Source organism: Gymnodraco acuticeps, unplaced genomic scaffold (assembly GCF_902827175.1).
Source record: "Gymnodraco acuticeps unplaced genomic scaffold, fGymAcu1.1, whole genome shotgun sequence".
NCBI lineage: Eukaryota > Metazoa > Chordata > Actinopteri > Perciformes > Bathydraconidae > Gymnodraco > Gymnodraco acuticeps.
Genome location: NW_022989743.1, coordinates 50,916 through 75,809, shown reverse-complemented (window position 1 = coordinate 75,809; position 24,894 = coordinate 50,916). Strand labels below are relative to the sequence as shown.

Genomic DNA, 24,894 nt, shown 5'->3' with positions numbered 1-24,894 from the left:
AAGGGCGGATAATGATCATGTTGTATAATATATAACTATCCAACTGTTAAATAAAATCCCTTACCAACAACACAACACAAAAACACATTCTCTATAGGCAGATATTTGGAGCCTGTGCTACAAGGGATTATTACCTAGACATATCAACTTTTTCAGTAGAGATGTATAGAAAGACAGGAAAACTCATAAAAGCTATAAAAGTGTATTTATCTGGTATCTCTTACATTTAGTAAAAACAACTTTTTATACACTTTTATATACTTCATTTACGATTGAAGATTGTAAAGAATGTGTTGTTTGCTTATAATACTCTGTTATTTTACTCAAGAAGCCTCTGTCACCTGTTACACAATATATCGAGAGCAACAATGAATGGTGTCAAAGTCCTTATATCTGCACTCAAAACTGGTAAAAAAAAAGGCATCCAATCAAAACAGCGCATAGACGCAACGAGCCAATCACAGCACAGTACTGGGCGGGACCAGGCGGAAGAGTTTTGAGATCTCTCGTGTCAAATAACCCCTGTTTTTGTTACTTTATACCCGCCTGATAATCAATTATATCCGCCGGAATGGTCCATAAGAAGACTGATATTCTTACAGTGAGGTTTTAATTAAAAAATGATTTCAGAAACACATTTTATTAATGCCTGACTCCCTGTAATCCGTGTGTTTTCTATACAACCAACCTCCAACTGACGTGTCACACCTCCTTGTTATGTTTTTAGTCATGTTAAATTTCACTTTCACTTTGGCAAATAATAACTGCGCACTAAAGGTAAGCTGAACTGCGGATTAAACCCATCGACATATACACGTATATTATTGAACACTTTGATTCAGTCTCACTACATATTAAATATGTATTATGTAATACTACTCGTGCTGTAACGTTACCTCGAATGCTATCTAGTTTATAAATATCTTTAACCGTGTATGCTAGCTAGGACTCAGTTAGCTTAGCACAAACTTCCTCATTGTTCTAGAAAACTTTTTAACGGCTTTATAAACCGTTAATGTGACGGTTGGTCGCGATGTTTTGTGTTGCTGTACATTGTTACCACAACCAAAGCTGAATTAAAGTTAGTGATATTATTATAAAAGTTGTTGTTTATCTTTGTCGGACATTTTGTTTTATAAGGAGATCTTAACGTAATGTGTTATTTCCAATTACAGGAAACTCTTGACATTTGAAAAATATATGTCATATGTATTATTGTATTATTGCTACATAAACATTATATTGCAGTTTTAGTTTCGCCAACTCCGTTTCTGATATGCAATAAGACTACAAAATATGATGTATTTTCGATCTTTCCAATCTCTCTGCCCCGTCTGTGTGCGAGAGCGCGGAGCAGTTTACACACACGGTGCTGCTGCATGCATGCAACACACACACACACACACACACACACACACACACACACACACACACACACACACACACACACACCACACACACACACACACACACACACACACCACACACACACACACACACACACACACACACACACACACACACACACACACACACACACACACACACACACACACACACACACACACACACACTCCCAGGGCGGCCTCTGGCCAACTTGTGGCCCCACGCAAATAATGAAATAGTACAATTTATATTTTAGGCAGGATTTTTAATCTGTATTTTTTTGGTACTATTTAACTGATTAGTTTTTATTGATTTATTACAAATAGCACATAAAAGGTTCTGATAACAGAATATGCAGGTGAAGGACAACAACCCTTAAGGCTTATAGGCTTATTGAGGTATTCAGAAAGCGACCTGAATAGTTTTATAAATACAATTTAATGCGAAGGCAAGGTTTTTATTTTGTATTTAAATCTGTTGTTTTTCTATTGTAGAAACTGATCTGAATACTTCTTTGCATTTAATATGTTTTTATACACGTCTTTATTTTCTCAAGGGAATTGAAGGTCCTGATTGATTCCAACCTAAATCATAACTCTGTAATGACTCCTGCTAACACAACATGTTTGATGTGTTTTCAGGTCCTGTTTGCACCATGAGTGAATCTGAGGATGAAGAGGGGGGTGTCCCGCCCTCCAGCAGCACTCTGTCTGAGGGACATGAGAGGTGAGAGGAAGATCTCTGAGATGTGACTGATTCAGAAAAGTGACAGTTGCATACACTTAGCAGAATATGGTGTCAGTTTCTCTTCCCGCCACATGATTACAATAATCAAGATCACTTTACTGGAATGGTTTTGTTCTTGTTTGCTTATGAAATATAAAATGTGGCCTTGGAGGCCCTTGTGACTTTTTATCTTTATATTTGATATGACCTTCGGCCAGCAGATAAGTGTACCAAAGTTCACCATTAACGTCTGTTGGATTTTTATATGGTTTTATTGTTTTACCACGTCAATAAAATAAATATTTTGCAGCCTCAATATTATTTTAAAGACAAACGCTATGTGTTATGTGCACTACACCTGTTGACAGCTTTTCTTAAGTTCGTTAAGATATTTTATTTATATCACCCAAAAATAACACTGATCTTTTTTCAGTCATTGAGCTTCATATTCTTCCACCTCTCTCTCAACGCTCCATTTCTTTCAGGACTGAGCAGGAAAGAGCTGATTCTCCTGAACCATCCCCCGTGTCCATGAGGAGTGACCGGTCCACAGGGGACCCCACAGCTTTCAATCAGTCAGATTTAAGTCCTAAGTAAGTTGACAGAACCTTCTGAGCTCAAATTTACCTATAAGGAATTTAAAATGTAAGACATTTGTTGTTAGTTTTACCATTACAACCAACCTGAATAATCTTGCTGCACTTTGCATGAAAGTGCTTCACTGCTCAGTCTGACAGCTGCAGAGCAAGGAGGACGGAAATAAAAGTCACAAACTCACCAGCACTCAGAAAAATATGGCATGTGGACACGGGCCCTTACTATATAACTATTCTATATATGCTGTCTTGCAATCTGGCCCCTGGTCACTACAATTAGTTAATGTTGTAACGAGTAAAACCTTCTTCCATGTACCTTTTACAAGCTCCTAATACTTTCGCCTGTCTTTTGTCAATTCTCCATTTCATTCAGGACTGAGGAGAAAAGAGCAGATTCTCCTGCACCGAGCTGTGTGTCCATGAAGAGTGACCGCTCCATGGATTACCCTACAGCTTTCCAACAGCAACATTCAATTCCTAAGTAAGTTAACCGGACCTTTCGAGCTCATATTGTCTTTGAAAATATACAACAATACTATATGTGTTGTCTACAGTCTGCCACCTGGTCACTACAATTAGTTCATGTTGTAACTTGTGACACCTGCTTCCTTCAGGCAATACGTTACTAACTTCTTAGCCTGTCTTTTGTCAATTCTCCATTTCTTCAGGACTGAGGAGAAAAGAGTAGATTTTCCTTCATCAAGCTGTGTGTCCATGAAGAGCGACCGCTCCATGGATTATCCTATGGCTTTCAAACGGCAAGATGCAATTCCTAAGTAAATTAACCGGACCTTTGAGCTCATATTGTCTTTGAAAAGATACAACAATACTATATGTTCGTGTCTACAATCTGGCCCCTGGTCACTACAATTAGTTAATGTTGTAACGAGTAAAACCTTCTTCCATGTACCTTTTACAAGCTCCTAATACTTATGTCTGTCTTTTGTCAATTCTCTATTTCATTCAGGACTGAGGAGAAAAGAGCAGATTCTCCTGCACCGAGCTGTGTGTCCATGAGGAGTGACCGCTCCATGGATTACCCTACAGCTTTCAAGTAAGTAAACTGAACCTTTTGAGTTTAAAAAGTCTTAGAAAAGATACAACAAAACTACTGTATGTGGGCTTGCATACAGTCTGACACCTGGTGGCTACGATTAGTTAATGTTGTAACACCATCTCTCTGCTCCTGATAATTCTACCTGTCTTTTATCAAATCACCTTTTTTCAGGACTGAAGCGAAACAGGGAGATTCTCCTGCACCGAGCTGTGTGTCCATGAAGAGCGACCGCTCCATGGATTACCCTACAGCTTTCCAACAGCAACATTCAATTCCTCAGTAAGTTAACCGGACCTTTTGAGCTCATATTGTCTTAGAAAGGATACAACAACACTATATATGCTTGCTTACGGTCTGACACCTGGTGGCTACGATTAGTTAATGTTCTAACTTGTAACACCTGCTTTCTTCAGGCAATGAGCTTCTAACATCTTAGCCTGTCTTTTGTCAATTCTCCATGTATTGCAACACTTACATTCTTCAGTGTTTGTTTGACTTAAATCAAACACTAATGAGTTTTTTCTCCCCAGGGATCAACAGGAAACTTCAGAGGTTCATACAGAGTTGGACTCCATATTCATGGTGTGTAAACATGCTCGCCTTTTAATGTAATATATTGAATTGTTTGAGGTAGTGTTCTTATATTCATGCAGTAGATCATGCAGTTTGGAGAAACTACAAAGTTATGTTGATGCTACACTGATTTGTAATAGGGAGAAAGGTGCCTCTCTCAGTCCCACTCTGCGGCCAAAACGCATGTTCCTGCACGTTGCATGTAATCTTGAAGTGCGAGTCGTGACGTCTCCTGTGCAAAGATTGTAAGATTATCGGCATTAAGTTCACTTTAGTAAAATGTAGGGCTGTCAAGTTAACTCAAAAAAAAATTAACGCCACTAATTATTTTACCCGCGATTAACGCGTGTATTTTTTTCCTCGGCCGCCCCATAGTTTGAGCGCATCGAGTTTAAAATACCATCTACAAGCTGATGCTGACAGCCCCGCTCCCGCCGCCCGCTTGCTACAGACCACACTTCCACGCTCACCGGCAGGCACCGACTGGCTGTTGGGAGGACCGGGAGGGTGTGTGTATGTGTGGCCCGAGCGAGCGAGAGAGAGACCTTACGTGTATTGTTGTTGTTAGCATCTGGTGCTAGCTAGCTGCGCTAACGGATATAAGGAGCTGTTTAACTGAAAACAGAGGAGCGACATTTCGCCAACAACTGCGCCGAGCACTTGACTTTATGCAGGAAGCCAGACAGTGGGACATTGTACGAGAAGTCAGCACACTCAGCACGGATAGTGCGCAACATGATTGCAGCGTCCAGGCAGCTCCCGTTCGAGCATATGCCTTGAGTTGCACATAGCTCCAACGATCCAGTCACACACACACACACACACACACACACACACACACCACACACACACACACACACACACACACACACACACCACACACACACACACACACACACACACACACACACACACACACACACACACACACACACAGGTTGTTGTGTTTAATATTCATGAGAATATTTGCCATTGTTCAAATGATAATAAACATTTGTATAAAGCATATTTGTCCACTTATATGTTGATAAGAGTATTCAAAACTTGAAAAATATTCCTCTAAGGTACATTTAGAACGGATCAAAAATGTGCGATTAATCGCGATTAACTATTTTAATCGACTGACAGCCCTAGTAAAATTGGATCATATTGAATGAATTAAATGTTTCCTTGGGTTTCCTCTGATGTTCTCTAGAAACTCCGCTTCAACTATCAGCTATTTACTGGTAATGTTAACTGCTGCCAACGCAAGTTAGCAACAATCTGAATATGAGCACACAGGCTAATGACAGGGGTTTGGACCGCTGGGAGGAAAAGGTTTTCTGGGTGGGGGGGGCAGGGTGGGATGGGGATCGCCGGGCGTCGACATGTTGTGCAAGAATCAGAGCAGACACTGGAGTAGTGATCAGAACCTCTACGTACGTTTTATTGACCTTGCTTGTTTTTCTTGTGTTAGCAAGTGAATTGCAACAGTGACACAAAAATGATTATTAATGAATTTTTTGGACCTATGTCAATTTTATTGAATTGCAGCATCTTGAGGAAAATATATTTGCTTATCTGAAGAAAGAGCTTAAGAAGTTCCAGGAGGTTTTGAGAACTAATAACCCAGAATGCTTCGAGAGCCAAGGTAAGTCTGAAGAAGTGGTTGATGGGGAAGAGGAAGAGCAGAGGAGGAGCAGAAGAGAGGCATTTCTGAAGATCACACTGGACTTCTTGAGAACAATGAAGCAAGAGGAACTGGCAGACTCACTGAGAAACAGTAAGACGTTTAAAATAAATGTTAAAATCATAGATTCACACGTCTACAGTTTACTGTCAATATTCAAATCTGCATTAGACCTATACATACTGGCTTAACACACCATCGAAGGCTGTTTGTCTAGCTGCGGGCGGGCAGAAAGAGCCTACTGTTGCGTCGACTTTTCAAGGGCGCTGAGGCAGCTTTCGCCTTTAGTTGCTAAGTGACCATAACCAGCGAACAGTGCCATCCTATCTTCCAGGTGTTGGTTTTTAAAGTTCTATTAAAATATTGTCCATGGGACAGCATTGTTTTCCCTAGAAAACGCAGTTTGCTTCGCTTCGCTCTGCTCTTGGTGTGTGTGGGTATGTGCATGACACGAGCACTTGAGAGACACAAGAGCAGAGATTATTAATGTTCGTGTCACATTTGATCAGTGGTTCTTATAAAATGAAGAAAGGTGAAACACTGGACAGATCTTCAAGTCAGTGTAATGTCACTAAAATAAACAATTTCTGCCTATTGGCTGCATACCAATATTTACAAAAGTCAAGATATCTCTCGGCTGTGATTGGTTGTTCCTTTTCACATTACAAGCAGTGCAGTCCTTCCCAACGTTTAACTTTCAACTCTGGGCGTTGCTTTCTCATTTCCAGCCGTGTCTTTGTTGACAATAATGAAAATATGCAAGCCTAACCCCTAGTTTCCACTGGGTCCGTCTGCGGCGCGTTACGGCTGCGGCGCGGTTTTGGTGGGTTGCTGTATTTTAGCGGTAAAAAAAATGCATTCATCATCATAATTATTCTATATAATTTACACACAGTGCCTGTAAACCGAAGGAGAACGCTGGCCTTTATTCTCCTACTGGAAAGACTACAGAGGAGGGATGGGGGGAGGAGAAGGAACAGGTTTTGGGGGGTGGGCCGGATGCTGTCACCGTTCCACTTCCTGCCCGACATTACCTTACGGCTGCGTCGCGTCGAAAAATAGACTTCAATCCTATTTCGAGCGGAGCCCAGCGGCGAGACGCTTCTGGGACGCTTCTGAGCCGTAACGCGGCGCGTCTGGTGGAATAGCACCCATTGACTAGAGTGGCCGCGATCCTTGCGGACGCCGCGGCGCAGCCGCAACGCGCCTGTAACACGCCGCAGACGGACCCAGTGGAAACTAGGGGTAAACACGGCCAGTGTACAGCCCCTAATCTTTTTTTTGTCTTGTAGAATTTCTTGCTGCAATGGGCCAACCTAAACTCAAATCTAATCTGAAGAAGAAGTTTGAATTTGTGTTTGAGGGGATTACTAAAGCAGGAAATCCATCCGTTCTGAACCAGATCTACACAGAGCTGTACATCACAGAGGGAGAGACTGCAGAGGCCAATAAAGACCACGAGGTCATACAGATTGAGAAAGCATCCTGGAAACCAGACACACCAGAAACAACAATCAGATGTGAAGAAGTCTTTAAGGCCTCACCTGGAAGAGATAAACCAATCAGAACAGTGATAACAAAGGGTGGGGCTGGCATTGGGAAAACAGTCTTAACACAGAAGTTCACTCTGGACTGGGCTGAAGGCAAAGCCAACCAGGACATACAGTTCATATTTCCCTTCTCTTTTAGAGAGCTGAATGTGGTGAAAGAAAGAAAGTACAGCTTGGTGGATCTTGTTCATTACTTCTTTCCTGAATTTGAAAAAGCAGGAGTCTGGAGGCTTGAAGAGTCCCAAGTCCTGTTGATCTTTGACGGTCTGGATGAATGTCGACTTCCTCTGGACTTCCACAAAACTGAGATCCTGACTGATGTCACAGAGTCCACCTCAATGGATGTGCTGCTGACAAACCTCATCAGGGGGAAGCTGCTTCCCTCTGCTCGCCTCTGGATAACAACAAGACCTGCAGCGGCCAATCAGATCCCTCCTGAGTGTGTGGACATGGTGACAGAGGTCCGAGGGTTCACTGACCCACAGAAGGAGGTTTACTTCAGGAAGAGATTTAAAGATAAGGAGAAGGCCGACACCATCATCTCCCACATCAAGACCTCACGAAGCCTCCACATCATGTGTCACATCCCAGTCTTCTGCTGGATCTCTGCTTCAGTTCTGCAGGATGTGTTGAAAACCAGAGAGGGAGGAGAGCTGCCCAAGACCCTCACTGAGCTGTACATCCACTTCCTGGTGGTTCAGTCCAAAGTGAACAAAGTCAAGTATGATGGAGGAGCTGAGACAGATCCACACTGGAGTCCAGAGACCAGGAAGACGGTCGAGTCTCTGGGGAAACTGGCTTTTCAGGAGCTGAATAAAAACAACATCATCTTCTATGAATCCGACCTGACGGAGTGTGACATCGATATCAGAGCAGCCTCAGTGTACTCAGGAGTGTTCACTGAGGTCTTTAAAGAGGAGAGAGGAATGTACCAGGACAAGATGTTCTGCTTCGTCCATCTGAGCGTCCAGGAGTTCCTGGCTGCTCTTCATGTCCATCTGACATTCTTCAACTCTGGTGTCAATCTGTTGTCAGAAGAACAAAGATCCTCACTGTGGTCTAAATTGATCGGAGTCAGACCTGAACACTTCTATCAGAGTGCTGTGGACAAGGCCTTACAGAGTCCAAACGGACACCTGGACTTGTTCCTCCGCTTCCTCATGGGTCTCTCATTGGAGACCAATCAGACACTCCTACGAGGCCTGGTGACACAGACAAAAAGCCGCCCACTGACCAACCAGGAAACAGTTAAATACATCAAGAAGAAGATCGAAAATAATTTCTCTGCAGAGAAAAGCATCAATCTCTTCCACTGTCTGAATGAACTGAACGAGAGTTCACTAATTCATGAGATCCAGAAAGGCCTGAATTCAACTTCTCTGTCCACTGATAAGTGGTCACCTGTTCAGTGGTCAGCTTTGGTCTTCATCCTATTGTCTTCACAAAACGATCTGGAGGTGTTTGACCTGAAGACATACTCAGATTCAGAGGAGGATCTTCTGAGGCTGATGCCAGTGGTGAAAGCCTCCACCAAAGCTCTGTAGGTTGAAAATGAGGGTGCTCCAAGGGGGATTTTTTTGGGGTGTTATTACTTACTATTTTAAGTCTTTTAATTATTGTGAAGCATTATTTATTATCTAAACCATTCTAAAAAATGAATATGAAATATTAAAGAAACATCTTACGTTTTTGTTGCCAATCCTTCTTCAGGCTGAATTGCTGTAATCTGTCAGAGAAAAGCTGCAAAGCTCTGTCTTCAGTGCTGAGCTCTGAGTCCTCCAGTCTGAGAGAGCTGGACCTGAGCAACAACGACCTGCAGGATTCAGGAGCGAAGCTGCTCTGTGAAGGACTGCAGAATCCACACTGTAAACTGAAATCTCTCAGGTCAGGGTTCATTCATTTGTTTAACAATTGTTGTATGAAAGGTGCTATACAAATAGATAGACAAAGTATTTAGAAAGAGAAGTGTCCAGTTTAGTTTGATGTATTACAGTGTCTGTTTATTGTTAACTGTGGAGAACCAGCAATAAACAGATGTTTCCATCGGCACCCGAACGGACCGTTCATCTTTTCTCCGTGATAAATAAAAGCCTGTGATAAATAAAAGACGAGCTGCGTCAGAACTTGCCGGTGAGCATCCAAACTACGGTTTAGGAGCCTAGATACTGATAGTAAAGAATGTAACAGAACTTTTGCTCATGAAATGTGACGTTGTCCCAGTCTTTTCATCAATCATCCTTTTACAGAAGGGCATTTTGCCTGCTCTTATTGTAAAAGCACACAGCACGATGCGGGGTAGTGTGTCCAGTGGCGTTTTTATATGTACAAAAGTGGTGGGGCACAAAAAACGTAGATGTCTATACATAAGCTTCTGCAGTGACGTGCAGTGAGGCACCGACTCTTCAGGTTTACAAATATTATATTTTGACCTAAATCAAAAATATAATATTATTTTCAAAAGCCTCTTTAGTCTGATGCTTCGATTAATTTTAAACAGACAGTTCAACAAAAGGATACCCACAAAATTAAATGTTATCATTTAAATATTGAATTGTTCTCTCTTAGTAAGATCCCATTTTCAATAAAATTGCGGTCTTGACTTGAAGATGAAGTCCATTTGCCTATCCTTCTGGACAAAAATCTCTTACTTTTTTGTAAAAGTCCTCCTTATCTTCTTGTAGTTTCAAAAGTCTATCATAAATCTAATCGATTAGATTTATGATTAGAAAATTATAAAAGTAGGGTAGACATGTGGATATTATCCGGCTGAACAAAACGTGCATTTATCTAACAGGTACGTTTCCCACAGATCTTATTTTGAGCTATTTTCTAAAATCCTATGGAGAAATCTCATTGCTTGAAACAATGCACAGTTTACTTCCGGGTTTTAGGATGCGTCACTGCACCTCTCTCGTCTCTTCACACACTACACTTTTCGCTGCACACGTACTTACAGCCTAACCTGTACTGGAGAGCATGTGTGTGAAGAAGCAGGAAGTAAAAAGGAACTCACCTTGTGGTATAACCGGCAAGAAAGAAAGCCTTTGAGCTCCAAACTGTTTCAGAGAGAATCCTTGATAATCCATGATATGGCGTTTCATCACGGCAGTATTTAGTTTAGACAGTAGCTGCCGGGTCCCCATGAGCTCAGACCCCTCCTTTTTAAAGCTTTATACCCCAAATCAGCACTTTTGAAACAGGAAGTGAAACAGAGGGATATGAGGCATGGCTAGAATGGGTGATCTGTTTGGTATTTTGAGCAAAACACTTCATAGACATGTTTTTAATATATTTGTATATATCTGAGACCTATGCTATTGCCTACAAATATCATGATAGGTCCACTTTAAGACAAAACTTGTTTGAGTCCAAGTCCGATCGTCAATGTGCGAGTCCGAGTTAGAGTCCGAGTTAGAGTCCGAGTCCTCATGCGCAAAAATGCAAGGGTTCAAATCCATTACAGTCCTGAAAATCGGCCGAGTCCAGGACTCGAGTACTCCAAGTCTGATATGCACTACAGTGCACAACAGTCTGTGTAAAAATAATGCACCAGAGTAAGTGGGAAAGGGGTCATTGGCATGGCCTTGGATTTACGGCCTTGTTCTTTACAAATCTCCTGTTAACAAAAGGTCTTCAACACATTTTATATTCTTGTAATAAAACCCTTAATTGTGTGTGCAGGTTATCAGGCTGTTTGATCACAAAGAAAGGCTTTTCTTCTCTGGCCTCTGCTCTGAGATCCAACTCCGTCCTGAGAGAGCTGGACGTCAGCTTCAATAATCCAGGAAACAAAGGAGTGAAACTTCTTTCTGCTGAAAGATTTGAATCTCTCAGGTATGGACACATGGGTTGAGTTTGTTTATTCAGTAGCTCAAAAAGTAGTTTAGAGTAAGTCATTAAGTGCTGATCTGACTTTGTTTTCACCCCAGGGTGGACCATGGTGGACAGCAGTTAATGAAACCGGGTCTAAGGAAGTGTAAGTGTGTTTTTATTAAAGAAAGTGAACAGGTTGAAACACAGGATGACAAACTGTTGTTCTTAGAAAACCTTGCTGTAAATGTATCTTGAACAACACCATAGGGATGCATCCCTTTCTAAATAAGGATCTAGCCCAAATGCTTAAAGATCCGCATGTCCTGCCTGGACTGCTGCAACCTCCTTGTGAGATAAAATATTGAAAATCTTCAATGGCGCCCAAAGCCTACCATTCACTGGTTCACTTTGTGGGCTGTTTGGTCCGGACCTGGTTTCACTGGTCCGAACTGAAAAGTCTAAAATCCTGTTCAAATGAGGTAGTCCTGAAAGGGCTCTTGGAATCTACAGTCATGCACGTGTCTAGCTGTGATCCAAGCTAGAAGGTAACATTCAGATGCTGAAATGCTCACATTAACGATGCTAATATTCTCTCCATCAGACGCCCGTAAACTGACACTGGACCCAAAGACGGCAAACAAAAATCTCATTCTGTCCGACAACAACAGGAAGTTGACAGCGAGCAGAGAGACGCAGCCATATCCTGATGATCCAGAGAGATTTGACTACTGGAAACAGGTTCTGTGTACAGATGGTCTGGACGGTCGCAGTTACTTTGAGGTAGGATGGACAGGACATGTTTATATAGGAGTGACTTACAGAGGAATCAAAAGGAGAGGAGACAGGGAGGACTGCTGCCTTGGAAGGAATGACCACTCCTGGAGTCTGAGCTGCTCTGAAAAAGATGGTTACTCTATCCTGCACAGTAACAAGAGAGAACAGATCCCTGTCCCCATCTCGAACACAGTGGGGGTGTACCTGGACTGGCCTGCTGGCACTCTGTCCTTCTACAGGATCTCTGCAGACAAAGTCACCCACATCCACACCTTCCACACCACATTCACCGAGCTGCTCCACCCTGCCTTCAGGGTAAGGATGGACATGCAGAACTCGTCAATGTCTTTGTGTGAGATTTGGAAACAAAGCCCCAATATCAAGACCCCCTGACTTTGAGGCGCGTTTTCCTGCTAAAACCTGTGAGGGCACTTTCAAGTCGTCCAGTGCTGTGACTCACTGTGACACATCTTCATGCAGATATTTACTAAGTCAACATTTTTGCAGACTTTGCCCGAGGGATTTACCCACAACTTCTAACAGTATGATGATAAAACATGGCGTTACTGAGCGAAGCCCTTAAGCGTTAAAAGCAAGGAGGACCAATGAAAAGATGCCGAGATGTCGAAAAAAGTGCAAAAAACAACAGTACAAATAAGTGATAAAAAAGTGAGTGAAAAAAACGACAGTTGCCGGCGATGTCGAAAAAAAGAGAACATTTTAATTTACAGAAAACATTTTGCTGACATGGAAAATTCTGATATATAAAAAAATGAAATCACAAGAAATCAAGCATTGAAAAAACTGCCAGGTGATTGCTGTTAAATCTCGACGGTAAAGAGTAGAGATTAGGATTTTCTATCTTTGAGCGGGTTATATATATATATATATATATGTATCATGAATACAATCGTTTTGTGTATACAACAAACTGAATGCTAATCAGTTAACAGCTACTACCTGCAACCATAATGTACCTAAGTGCACTTTCATTTTAAAAAGTGACGTTTTAAAATACATAATCGTATAAACCATTAAACAGTGAAACATCAGGCAAACAGAATTTTAAATGTTGAATCATTGTAATATTACATGTTATGCCAATTTAGACAAAACATGGCATGCAGGACTTAGTTAGGACACAGGCTGAAATATAGTATCATCATAATAATAAGCTCAACATTTTGGATTGTATTATTTAAAATGTTATTATTTGAGTCAAAGTGAAGAAGTAACCAAATCAGATTTTGTTTTTCAATGAATGAATTACAGTTTCATGGTTATATGTTGTATATTTTGTACATGTATGCACATAATTACATTGAGTTTCTCTCTTTTGAGGTTGCAGTGAATAATGTACTTTTTATAATTGTGTGTCTCTCAATGCCCTGTTATTATATAAGCTCTTTGTTGTAGTGGCTGCACATATTATACTTTTTTAAAACAATATATTAATCTCCAGCTCTTCCAATTAATTACATTACTACACATCTGTATTCATTCATGGTATCATTGCATCACCAGCCCTAGTCCTCAGTCTAGCATAATCCACTGGGCACCGTTACGACCCCCTCCACTCCACTAGGGGTCTCTGCCTTTGTGTTCTGCTGGCTGGCTCTTGTTTGTCATTCAGGTGATCAACCTGATAAGCCACACCTGGAAGGTTTCTCATTTCTCTAATTTCCCCTCCTCGACTCCTCCGCTCGCATCTCCTGCGGGCGGGACTAAGACACGAGGATAGGAGTCGAGGAGGGGAAATAGAGAAATGAGAAACCTTCCTGGGCCGTCTACATAAAAAGCCAACACCAACCCATACTGCCCTCTCGGCCGCGTCTTTGTTTCTGCACAGTTTCACACACCCGGACATGCAATCATTACTGATGACTGTGTTTATTAGGTTTCTTTGAAGACCTTTGGTTGTAGTAAATAAATATGCTTTTTGTTACACTTAACTTGTCTGGTGGTCTCCCATCTTTGTTGCAGCCTATGAGTCGGGCGTAACAGCACCTATAAAGTCATGCAGTGGATATATATCATGAAATATCACGTAACCTCCTCATTTAGCACTTTCCAGGTATTGATCCATTAATCTGACACTTATATATTTTAACTGGTAAAGCTGACTTTAATTACTTATACTCTTTGTACTGTTTCTGATTTCATGTAAAGTGTCTTTGAGCATTAGGAAAAGTGCTATACAAATCCAATGTATTATTAGAAGTATCTTAGTTTAGGTCTCCCATTATAGTACATTATAATTCATTTAACATTTCTAACCTTATTTAACAATATTAACCTGCAAAGAAATATGTAACTGTCAAATAAATGTACATTAGTAAAGAGTACAATATTTGCTCCCAAGTTTTAGTGGAATATAAATATATGATAGCATAAAATGAAAATACTCAAGTGAAGTACAAGTACCTCTTAATAGTACTTAAGTCAATTTATGTGGTAACTTTTCCAACACTAATCTATTATATGAACTCATATATTGGATAATAAGGTCCACTGTTTGAAAAGCATGTGATAAGTAGATATTACTTACCAGTTTATGAACTATATTTTCAGTTAACCTGTTGATTGGATTGGTTATTTTGTGTTTTTTTGTAAATATTGATTGTTCTTGCATTTCGATGTGTTGTTTTTTTATATACCTGGGAAAGAGTATTTCGATCTTCCTGTGTACAAACATATTTTGAGATTGACAATAAAGTTGACTTTGCCTTTGACTTGATGTACATTTTAATGAACCATTTCGTTTTCTCTGTACTCGTTTCATTTATAATTTTAAAGGTTGTAGTAACACAACAGACCAGGAGTTTCAAAATCTGAAATTGTAAAAACAATCCTGTTTACCTTCTTTCACCAAATGCATTGTTAAATATTATGTGATATTTTTGTTAATTGTTGTAATATGTCTTCACTCATGTAATTTCACCAGATTCCTCTTTACCTTTTTATTGTGGGAAGTAGCAATTATCCCAATTTAACAAAGTTATCCAAAAAACGCAAACTGAAAGAAATAGACTTCAGATATTGATAAGGGAAATCTTGAACTCTCAACAAGTTACTTCAGTGTTTAATGTTTATGTATTTGAAAAGTGAAGATTTGTGAATGTAGGAAATAAAATGACAGCTCTTAAAGGTCCCATGTCATGCTTTTCTGGTTATTACCCGTCCCCTTGTGTTATGAAGGTTTTTCTGCATGTAAACGGTCTGCAGAGTGTAGGAGCAAACACAGTAGTGGTGGCTTAAAGCCCACCTCTGCTCCGCGCCGTCCTTTAGATGAGCCTGGTCAGATTTAATAAAAGAAGGAGTTCAAAACACCGGCATAAAAGTTATAACAATAATCTGATTTTAATACAGTAAAAAATACAATACGAAATACAGAGTGCCCTGAAACAGAGCACTCCGGGCTCCCCGCTCTACTGCCGTGCGATACAGATACCGGGACCAGCCAGTCAGAAACAGGGAGCATTTTGCATGACTACACAACAGTATATATGGACATATTTGGGGCGGAGAGTCACTTCTTATCTTCCACCGGACTCCACTCCTTTAATTTCCCAAGGAAGGTTTCACACAAACTATTCTTTTAAAACAATCAAACATTGTACACAGATATATTGGTGCTTGGGATTATATTGGCCCCAGAAAGAACCTTGAAAAAGAACATGTGTGTGTGCTAGTGAGGGAATGTGTGTGTGTGTGTGTGTGTGTGTGTGTGTGTGTGTGTGTGTGTGTGTGTGTGTGTGTGTGTGTGTGTGTGTGTGTGTGTGTGTGTGTGTGTGTGTGTGTGTGTGTGTGTGTGTGTGTGTGTGTGTGTGTGTGTGTGTGTGTGTGTGTGTGTGTGTGTGTGTGTGTGTGTGTGTGTGTGTGTGTGTGTGTGTGTGCTGATGAGCGGAGGTGTATGTGTGTGTGTTGGTGATATCTGGGTCAAGGAGTTTATGTGTGTGTGCTGGAGACAGGAGGTGTATGTGTGTGTGTCAGGGTGTCTGGCTCATGGAGTGTAGGTAAGAAGGTTTATATATATAGGATTACTTTAAAACAGTCCCAAATAATACATGTTCACTTCAATACAGTTCAAGATAATACCTGTTTACTTTAATAAAGTTATTAAAACAAAGTTCCTCAAAAAATGGGATATTGAAACAAAGTTCCTCAAAAAATGGGATATTAGAACAAAGTTCCTCAAAAAATGGGATATTAGAACAAAGTTCCTCAAAAAATGGGATATTAGAACAAAGTCCACACCGGCTATATCAACCTGTTTCAGCGGAGAGTGGAGTCCCCTGTGCCGTCTTGGCTTGCCGTGTCTTTGTCCCCCCGATCCGCTGACGGCGGCTTCTGGGCTGCCTGCTAGAGAGATGTCTTCCCGATCCTCCTTCTCCGGCCCGCTAGAGATGTCCTCCCGATCCTCCTCCTCCGGTCCGCTGATGGCAGCTTCCAAGTCGTCTGCTGCATGGATGTCCTCGAGGTCCTTCTCCTCCAGTCCGCTGATGACAGCTTCCGAGTCGACCTCCTTGACGAGAGACCTGATGTCGTCCCCTGGTCCTAGCAGGTGGTTTCCCCGCCGCACACTGGCTCCAGCTGTCCCCCTTTCCTCCTAGACGGACGGCATGAGAGATCCGCTGGGTCACTCGGTCGGGCCGGAGAGCCTGGGGTTGAGCCACTTTGTCCTGATGACCTTCAGCCAGACGAACTCCGCTATGTCGGCGTTCTGCTCCTCAGGTCCCCCTTTTGGCATCACCAACCTGTGTGGAGAAATCTGATACAAATCCCTCAAGCCTAAGCTCAGGGCTCCGGGGCCCTCAGCTGTTTGACCCCCCACTGCGTATGAATACAGAATTCCAACAAACTGTCATCAAATGTCTTTCTATTATGAATTTAGATGAAATGTATATCCCCATAATGACCTAAACAATAAAGTCTATGGCTTTTACTTCTTTACCAGGCTAGTTACATGATGTTGTCTAAATTAAATTCTGTCTCATTACATTACTATGTTTTAGCTTTAACTGTAATATGTTCTTTCTACATTTCAAACCTCAGTTACTTTAATACCTGTTGAAATATTACAACATTGTTTCATTATCACAGGTCAACTTCTTCAGTATTCCATTCTGGAATTACATCTCTCACAGTAGCCCCTTGGCCACTGATTCTGCATCTGTGTTACCTGCTATAACTCAATCAATATTAGAAACATGTCAACATCCATCAAACAGTATCTTATCCCCAGATATGGAGCAGGTCAATTCTAAAACTGTCAATCAATGGTCAGATTGAAAAATGTAGATTGTGAAGTTTACACTCCTCCTTTTTTACACATGAAATCATGTGTAACAAAATCCTGTATGGGAAGAAAACCTTCAGGTAATAATTGATTATAAGAAAATACCAAACATCATTCCCAAATGTACATCCATCATTTTCCACAGTAAACACTTCAGTGAAATGAAGTGTTTCTCTCCATCCCCCAGTCCTAAAAGAAACAGAATCTTCATGTTTTAGTTTGAGCTTCACATTCTGCAAACAGCCACTGCCTGTGGGAGTGAAATATCATCAAGTAGATTAGAAACGGGTCACACATTGTAGGAAACCTCTCATTTCCCACAGAGCCCCAGAATAATGTGTTAGTCCAAAAGCATGCTTGATTAGTCATTGTTTTAAATCATGCAGTTGCACTGATCACATGCAGACATACACTCACATTCACACTCACACTGTCAGGTTGTAAAGTCAAGTTTGGTCAGGTTCACCCCAGAGTCAGTCATTGACAGTGCCTTCTCAATTACACTGTCAGTCAGGGTCAAAGGTAATTTGGTCTCAGTCTTTTTGGCCATGTGTCGTGCACTGCAGAGACTTTGATATTTCAGCATAGGCCAGTATCCTTTGTCTACAAAAATCAGTCATATATGGAGCGCCATCATTTATTAATTCACGATTACAACTATAATTTTCCAGAGATCTCTAACTTTTCATTGGGACAGCTGTTTCCCACACTTCCTGCAACTTGGTACAAAACTCACTTCCTTATAGTACTACTACTGCAGTTCATTAACACCTAATCTATATTAAAATGTCTAATAGATCAGAAACTTGTGCATATAATTATTTTCTTGAGTCAAAACATTATTAGGATCTGTAAAGCTCTGCTATGCATTTCATAACTCATATTAATTTATCTTCAATTCTGGTGCACTTAAAGAACAATGTTACCCTCTTTAACAGTGCGTGGAACCTTGGGTGTCCGAACATGCAACAATTACTCCTTCCTTTATTAAGGATTTAAAAACAGAAGTCATTTCGTATGTCCATCCGAAAGCCCTCCTATGGTAATAACTATGCCACAATGGTGAAATCAGTACCTCAAATTGAAATACTATATTTTGTTTAGAACTAGCTTTCCCTTCAACATGACCTATATAAATAAATATGTGTATGATCTTATAGAGATGTTACTAAAACTCTCCCTTTGAACTGATCAATACTGTAATAAATTAAAACACTACCAAATTCACACATGAATAAAAACTCTAAAAGAATAATTTGTAAATATGATGAAAATATTGAAGAATATGGTTCTATCTACACTGTACTCCTAACTCCCAAACACCCACTACTTAAAGTCTAGTGCATACTTCCATCACGCCTCCTCCCTTTTCCATCAGTGTGTTTTAGGATGATTTTTCACTTCACTTTAATAGTTTTCCTCTTTACCGCTATTTTTAATTTACCAATTGATTAATTCATGGTTAATACATCTTCTTATCTTCACTTATTTATCAAGTCAATTCAAGTTCTTTAAATTTGGTTCTTTAAAATACATTAGTAGATACCTTGTGGAGTATTCACAATAACTAATCCTCTCTATGAAATCCGTTCATCTTTAAGCAGATACTATTTCCTTATTTATCTTTTGTTCATGATAACAATGGTATAACAACCACACGTTTTACACATAGCTAGTTTCTATGTCAAGATTATTATGTGTGACATAATAATCAGATGTCTTGTTTGCTAACCAATAATATTAAACTTTAATCTTTTCAGTATTCCAGACTGTAAGAGAATATTTTCATCTGATCTGTTTATAGAGTTTCTTATTGTTTTATAGAATCTGTGATACTGCAAACATCTGCTTGTAGTCAGTCAGAGACTCCTGTGTAGGTTGAGGCTTGTCTGGATCTCTTTGAGACAAGTAGACCATTGTCTCACATCTGCTACTAATTAGGTATACGCGGGCTTTCTGGGAGCCCGCCTCTCCTCGTGTTGGTTAGATGTGTTGTGTCTTTTGGTTCAGAGATTACCTTGGTGGAGCACAAGGACAGTGTGAAACTAGGATGATCTCCCGGCCGTGTGTAATTGTCTCTCTCTCAATAAATATCAGTGTATTGACAGGTGAATCCAGTTTCCCTCATTTCATGATGCGCTCAACATTGCTGCAAAGAAGTTTTTACTTCACAATTGGCGTCGCGAACGGTTACCAACAAATCGTCGAGCTGGTGAGTGTAATTTCAAATCTATATTTTGACATTGCCTCGCCAGACTCTGTGATTGACGGTATAAAATTACCTGTGGAACAGATAGATGCAATATTTTTGGTTTCCTCTGTGTGTGTGCACGGCAAATATTCGGAGAGACCTTAAAGAGGGCATCAGTAATGTGGAACTTCGGTTTAAAAGCAATGTAAAGATTTGTACTGAAACGAATCGCCGAATTCTGGAGATTTCAACGGTTTAACTAGTTAAATCAACTCGCCTCGAAATGTTCCTGTTGCTGCTGTGGGGTGCAGGGTGTGGGTAATTCCCCCCCCCCCCCCCTCCCCCCCTGTGGGGAGCAGCACACACGGGGATAAACAAAGCACAGTGTCGTATCTTCTTAAATCGCACCATTATGAGTTTTGGAACTAAACATTACTCTTATTAACGGGAAACGTGATACGAAATATTACGTCACGCTGTGTTTCATAAACTGAGGGGTTGTTGAATTTGGCTGTTTTTAAAATAAAGGGTACTGAATTCATTAAAAGTCTCTGCTCTCCGGATCGGGGAGGGCAGAGCACCACTAAATTAGCATAGTGGTTGTTGATTGAGAATAATGTGGTTATTACTCTTCAGCAGATTCCGTTCTTAGAATTAATTAATTAATTAATATCTCTGCTCTCGGTCGGTTGAGCAGTTTTACCACTACATTTGCATAGTGGTTTTGATTGAGAATAAGGTAGTTTATTTCTCATCAACTGAATTAATGTTTAAGAACACAGACTTGTATTTTCTGTTAATCACACCATAAGCTCAAGAACTAAATTGAGCTATTAAATGGGAAGGGTGGTGGCAGAATATTACATTCACACTGTGTTTAATAAACTTACGGATTATTGAATTGGATTTTGTTTAAAAAAAAATTGTTTAAAAAAAAAAAAAAACAATAAGTAAAAATAAGTACTGATATTTCCCTACCCCCGCTGAAGTTTCCCTAATTCGGATTAAAATTAAACTGGATGAGTTTAGCTGTCACCTGATATTTGTTGCGGGTTCATGTTTGTTTGTATAATTGTTTCGTGTTTGTTTGTATATGCCGTCTTGTGCATGTTTTTGTAACAACTAATAATGAATCAGTCCACAGCCAAGGTAAAATGAATCTAAATTTCCGCAAAAGGAAAATAAATAGCAAAAAAGCCTCTGTTTTACACCCGGGAACCTCAGAGGCATAACTGCGGGTCATCTGTCTGCTCAAATAGGTCAATGTTGTATTATTTGTTTCATTTATTCTTAATCTATGTATTGTATGGTAATAATGAAAATAAAATAACCTAATGTATTGAACACATTCCGAAACAAAGCAGATAAGACAAGACTTAGACACAATGGTGATTGAACCTTTTTGCACGATTGATGCAAAATGAAAACTTTGTCATTGTCTGTTTCCAACTGGCCACTGGAATCAGATAATGGATATGAGTTGAAGTTCAATTACAGTTTTAAATATAGTTCAACATCCTTTTCTATACTCTGCTTGGTGCTGCAGAAGAAGAAAATAAAATAAAACGCAAGACACGGGGTCAGAGACAGGCGTGACCTCTGGAAGGAGAAGATAATCTGAAGCAGACCACGGCGCGACCCATTGGGGGTTTTATGACCACAGCACAAAGGAAGATCTAATTTCAGCAGTCAGTTTTTTTTGGCAGAACTTTTGAGCATTTTTAAAATGTCTTTTCTTGCCTCTGTGCAAGGCTTAGTCTTTCTATCTGTATAGCCACTGGTGTAAAGTAACTAAGTTCATAAACTCAACAAGTCCTATACTTGGGCACAATTTTGAGATACTGGTACTTTATTTGAGTATCTAAAATGTTTTGCTGCTTTATTTTTCTACTCCACTACAGTTCAGTGGTACATGGTGTATTTCTACTCCACTACATGTATTTAATACCTTTAGTTACTTCACAGATGTGGATGAATGATGTGAAATATAATCAAGTGTTGAATCAGACTTTAGTTCCACCTGGAGTAAATCCACCAGCTACCCTGCAGTATACAAAGTACTTCAAACTAGCTGCACCTTCACCAGCTTTGAGAACACTTTCATGATCAATCATTATAAAACATATCATATATAGTATTCTGGAATAAACCAATCTGCACAAGGACTACTTTCACTGTCTCTACTTTCACTATATTTTGATGACAATACTTTTATACTTTTACTTGAGTAACATTTTGAATGCAGTACTTTTACTGTAACTTAGTATTCCTACACTCTGGTACTTCTACTTGTACTCAAGAACAAGATCTGAGTACCTAAGCTAACGTTAGCCAGAAACCTTCCATTTTGACACAAAGAACAATGGGGTAATTTCAAAGTAATTCGAAGTAATTCACACAGCCTCTTCCCTATGGGAGGAGCAGCAGTTTCAGCTTCATTTAAATATGTCGCGTGGTTATAGATGGATTTATTTTTTCCTCTAAAAGAGAAAATGTGTATTTTATGTTAGTATTTCAAAAATCTCCTGGGGGAGAATCCCCCCAGACCCCCTGCGGGGGTTGGGTTTTCAGCATGTGAACTCTTTCACTTGTGAGGAAATGGCAGGATTGGCTCCAGGTCGCTTTTTTATTTACTACAAGACAAATGTTTTTATTTTATTTTAATTTCATACAGTTCAATTTGGATTGAGACAGGGAAATATTCTAAACCTCACGCGTGGCGTTTCACTGACAAGGGGGCGATATAGCGTGTATGTAATTACATTTCAAATACTGATTTGAGCCCCACCACTGTATGGGTTAGCCCTACCATAGATGATCTAACACAAATACTCGGGAGCCGATAAGTCAATAAGTTGCTTATCGCGACAGGCACACAATAAAACAGTGGAAACAAACATGTGTTTGACTTTCATTATTTAATGAAACTGTGTGCCCTTTATAGTCTGTGTCCAATATTGTGTATTTGTATATATATATTATATATATATATATCCTAAATATATGCTAAGGTCCATCAAAATCTCACTCCAGCCAGGTACCCAAAGTTAGCAACCCTGTCCATACCCCAATTATATTTTATTGATGACAAGTTTGCATCCCTGCCTGTTATCGTTTTCATCACGGAGCTAAAAAAAAATGGTGTATTGATTACTGATCTGTGCAAGTCAAATTTGTTAACTGACTTTGGTTCTAATGTTAATGTTAATTTGATTTCAACCCATAAGTAATTATTTAAATTAACTCAACATTCCACATGATGGATTAGTGTTCCACATTTTTCCCACTAATTTGTTTATGATCAGGCCAATGGTAAAGAGAGACATTGATGACCCTGTGTCCTTTTTGTTAGCACGTGGTTCCATTTTGTCTAATGGCGTTGGACAGCTTCACTAAGAGTCACCCAGTTCTACCCTGCTACAGTCCGGCTGAGTGCAGTCACAGAGATGCTATGGCTGCTCTACATGACATTAATGGTTTGGTCCGAGAATGGACACCATTTCCTGCTCCCAGAGAGAATGACGCTCCTCACACTGAACAATACAGCCGTTGACACTGTCTCACGTGGGTCTGCTCCCCCCCACCGAGCCATGAACTGGAAGCTGGAACACTTGGAACTGTCACACCAGCACCAACCCTTGGGTCAGTTAGATGAGACTAACGGCTTCACTTAGGGCATATGGGTCAGAAATATGACTCTCGTTACCACGGAGTGGGTTGTTTGTTTTTTAAGGCTATTCATACTGCTATGCAGAGTGAAGAGCCCCTACTATTTTAACAAATAGACCTGATGTCAGGGGCCTCTTACTGTCTACTTCTGCATGTATTCACATTATATGGACCATGTTTACACCTGTTGAAACTAGGGCTGCACGGAACTCAGGCTACAATACAACCATTTTGTTCTGCTCTAACGATTCAATTTATAAATTCTACATCAAAATAGTTCGGTTTATTGTTTCCAATGATAACGTCACCTTAAGTGGAGGAATGCAAACCTGTTTTAAAATGTAAGGTTTTGAATTTCTTTGACATTTCTCAGTAATGACACCCTCAGACGCCCACTATCATTTATGCCAGTGGTTCCCAAACTTTGTTGTGCCCAAGGCACACCAAAGGACAAGTACAAATCTCAAGGCACACCTATTGTGAAAAGATAGCCCTTATAACACGTGTTATCACTCATATTATGTAAAGTATCTGTAAATGTGCATAATTATTTACTAATGCCAAATAAAATGTGACAAAGACAACTATATTACGAAATATTTCCGAAATTAATTTGAAACTTTATCAAATTAGGCTTCATCAAAGCAGCAACACACTCATTTACACCAGACAGGTCACAAAATAGAAAATGAGGCAAAGGAAACTCAGCAGAAATTCAGCACAGACAACTGTCAATGCAAGGAAGCTGCATTGTCCATGGTCCGGAACTACAAATTATAAATGTATTACTTTAAAAAATGTAATATATTACACTACTTCGTTACTATCTACATAAAGTAACTCGGTACTTTACTCGTTACTTTCCTCGCCGAGCACGTACAAACTGCGCATGCGTGAGTGGCAATAACTTTCCTTACCAGCAGGCGGCGGTAGTCAAGCCCCCAGGTAGTGCGCCGGACTCAGATGAACATATTCGTGCTGGCCAAACGGCGGTACTACACTTCCGGTTTGGTTGCCAGGCCCGAAAACACTTTTCCCATTGACTTACATGGGGAAAGAGTGGTCTGTAACTCGTTGGATAATTGTTAACTAAATAAACTACCCAGTATGAACACTTGTATAGCCCTTATTAAAAAACATTCGTTCCTCAAGTTGTAAAACATTTGCTAATAACGTTATTCTGAGAGTTATTTCCCTCTGCATTATGAACGCGCATCTAATCCACGGGACCGCGCAGCCCGGCACAGGGAGGGTGCTGGAGCCAGGCTCTGGCTGGAGCTTTTGGAGCTACAACGAGCGTTAAAGGCAGAGAGTGAAATTCAGTGAATACACGTAGTTTACAGAGATGCTGTATGAGGAACCAATGTGAGTTGCGTTTATCTTTACCCATGGATGCACAATGGGAACGGATCCATATCGTCTTACTGCCATCCCACGGAGCTGTAATAATGGATATATTGCACATGTTTGCTGTAATTCATTGTCATACTACATGGGCTGTATGATTGAATCTTGTACCGTAAATGTTGTATTAAATGGAGTTAATATTACCGATATCACTAGATCATTACTAGCTAGCCGCTAGCTGCTA

General features: G+C 40.2%; 1 protein-coding gene across 2 annotated transcripts; it reads left to right on the top strand.

The window, feature by feature from the left end:
• The first annotated feature begins 708 nt into the window (after positions 1–708).
• LOC117538180 (NLR family CARD domain-containing protein 3-like) lies at positions 709–15,291 on the top strand. 2 transcript variants are annotated; one of them, XM_034204871.1, is made up of 14 exons: positions 709–777; positions 2,028–2,112; positions 2,598–2,705; positions 3,082–3,189; positions 3,377–3,466; positions 3,676–3,762; positions 3,937–4,044; positions 4,296–4,347; positions 5,872–6,100; positions 7,300–9,097; positions 9,268–9,441; positions 11,239–11,391; positions 11,487–11,533; positions 11,972–15,291. In XM_034204871.1, exons 2-14 carry the CDS (start codon positions 2,042–2,044, stop codon positions 12,535–12,537), a joined length of 3,591 nt encoding a protein of 1,196 aa, XP_034060762.1. In that variant the 5' UTR covers positions 709–777; positions 2,028–2,041; the 3' UTR covers positions 12,538–15,291. The 2 variants fall into 2 exon arrangements, with proteins under 2 accessions (XP_034060762.1, XP_034060001.1); XM_034204110.1 differs by having other exon boundaries at positions 3,377–3,484.
• The last annotated feature ends 9,603 nt before the right edge of the window (positions 15,292–24,894 follow it).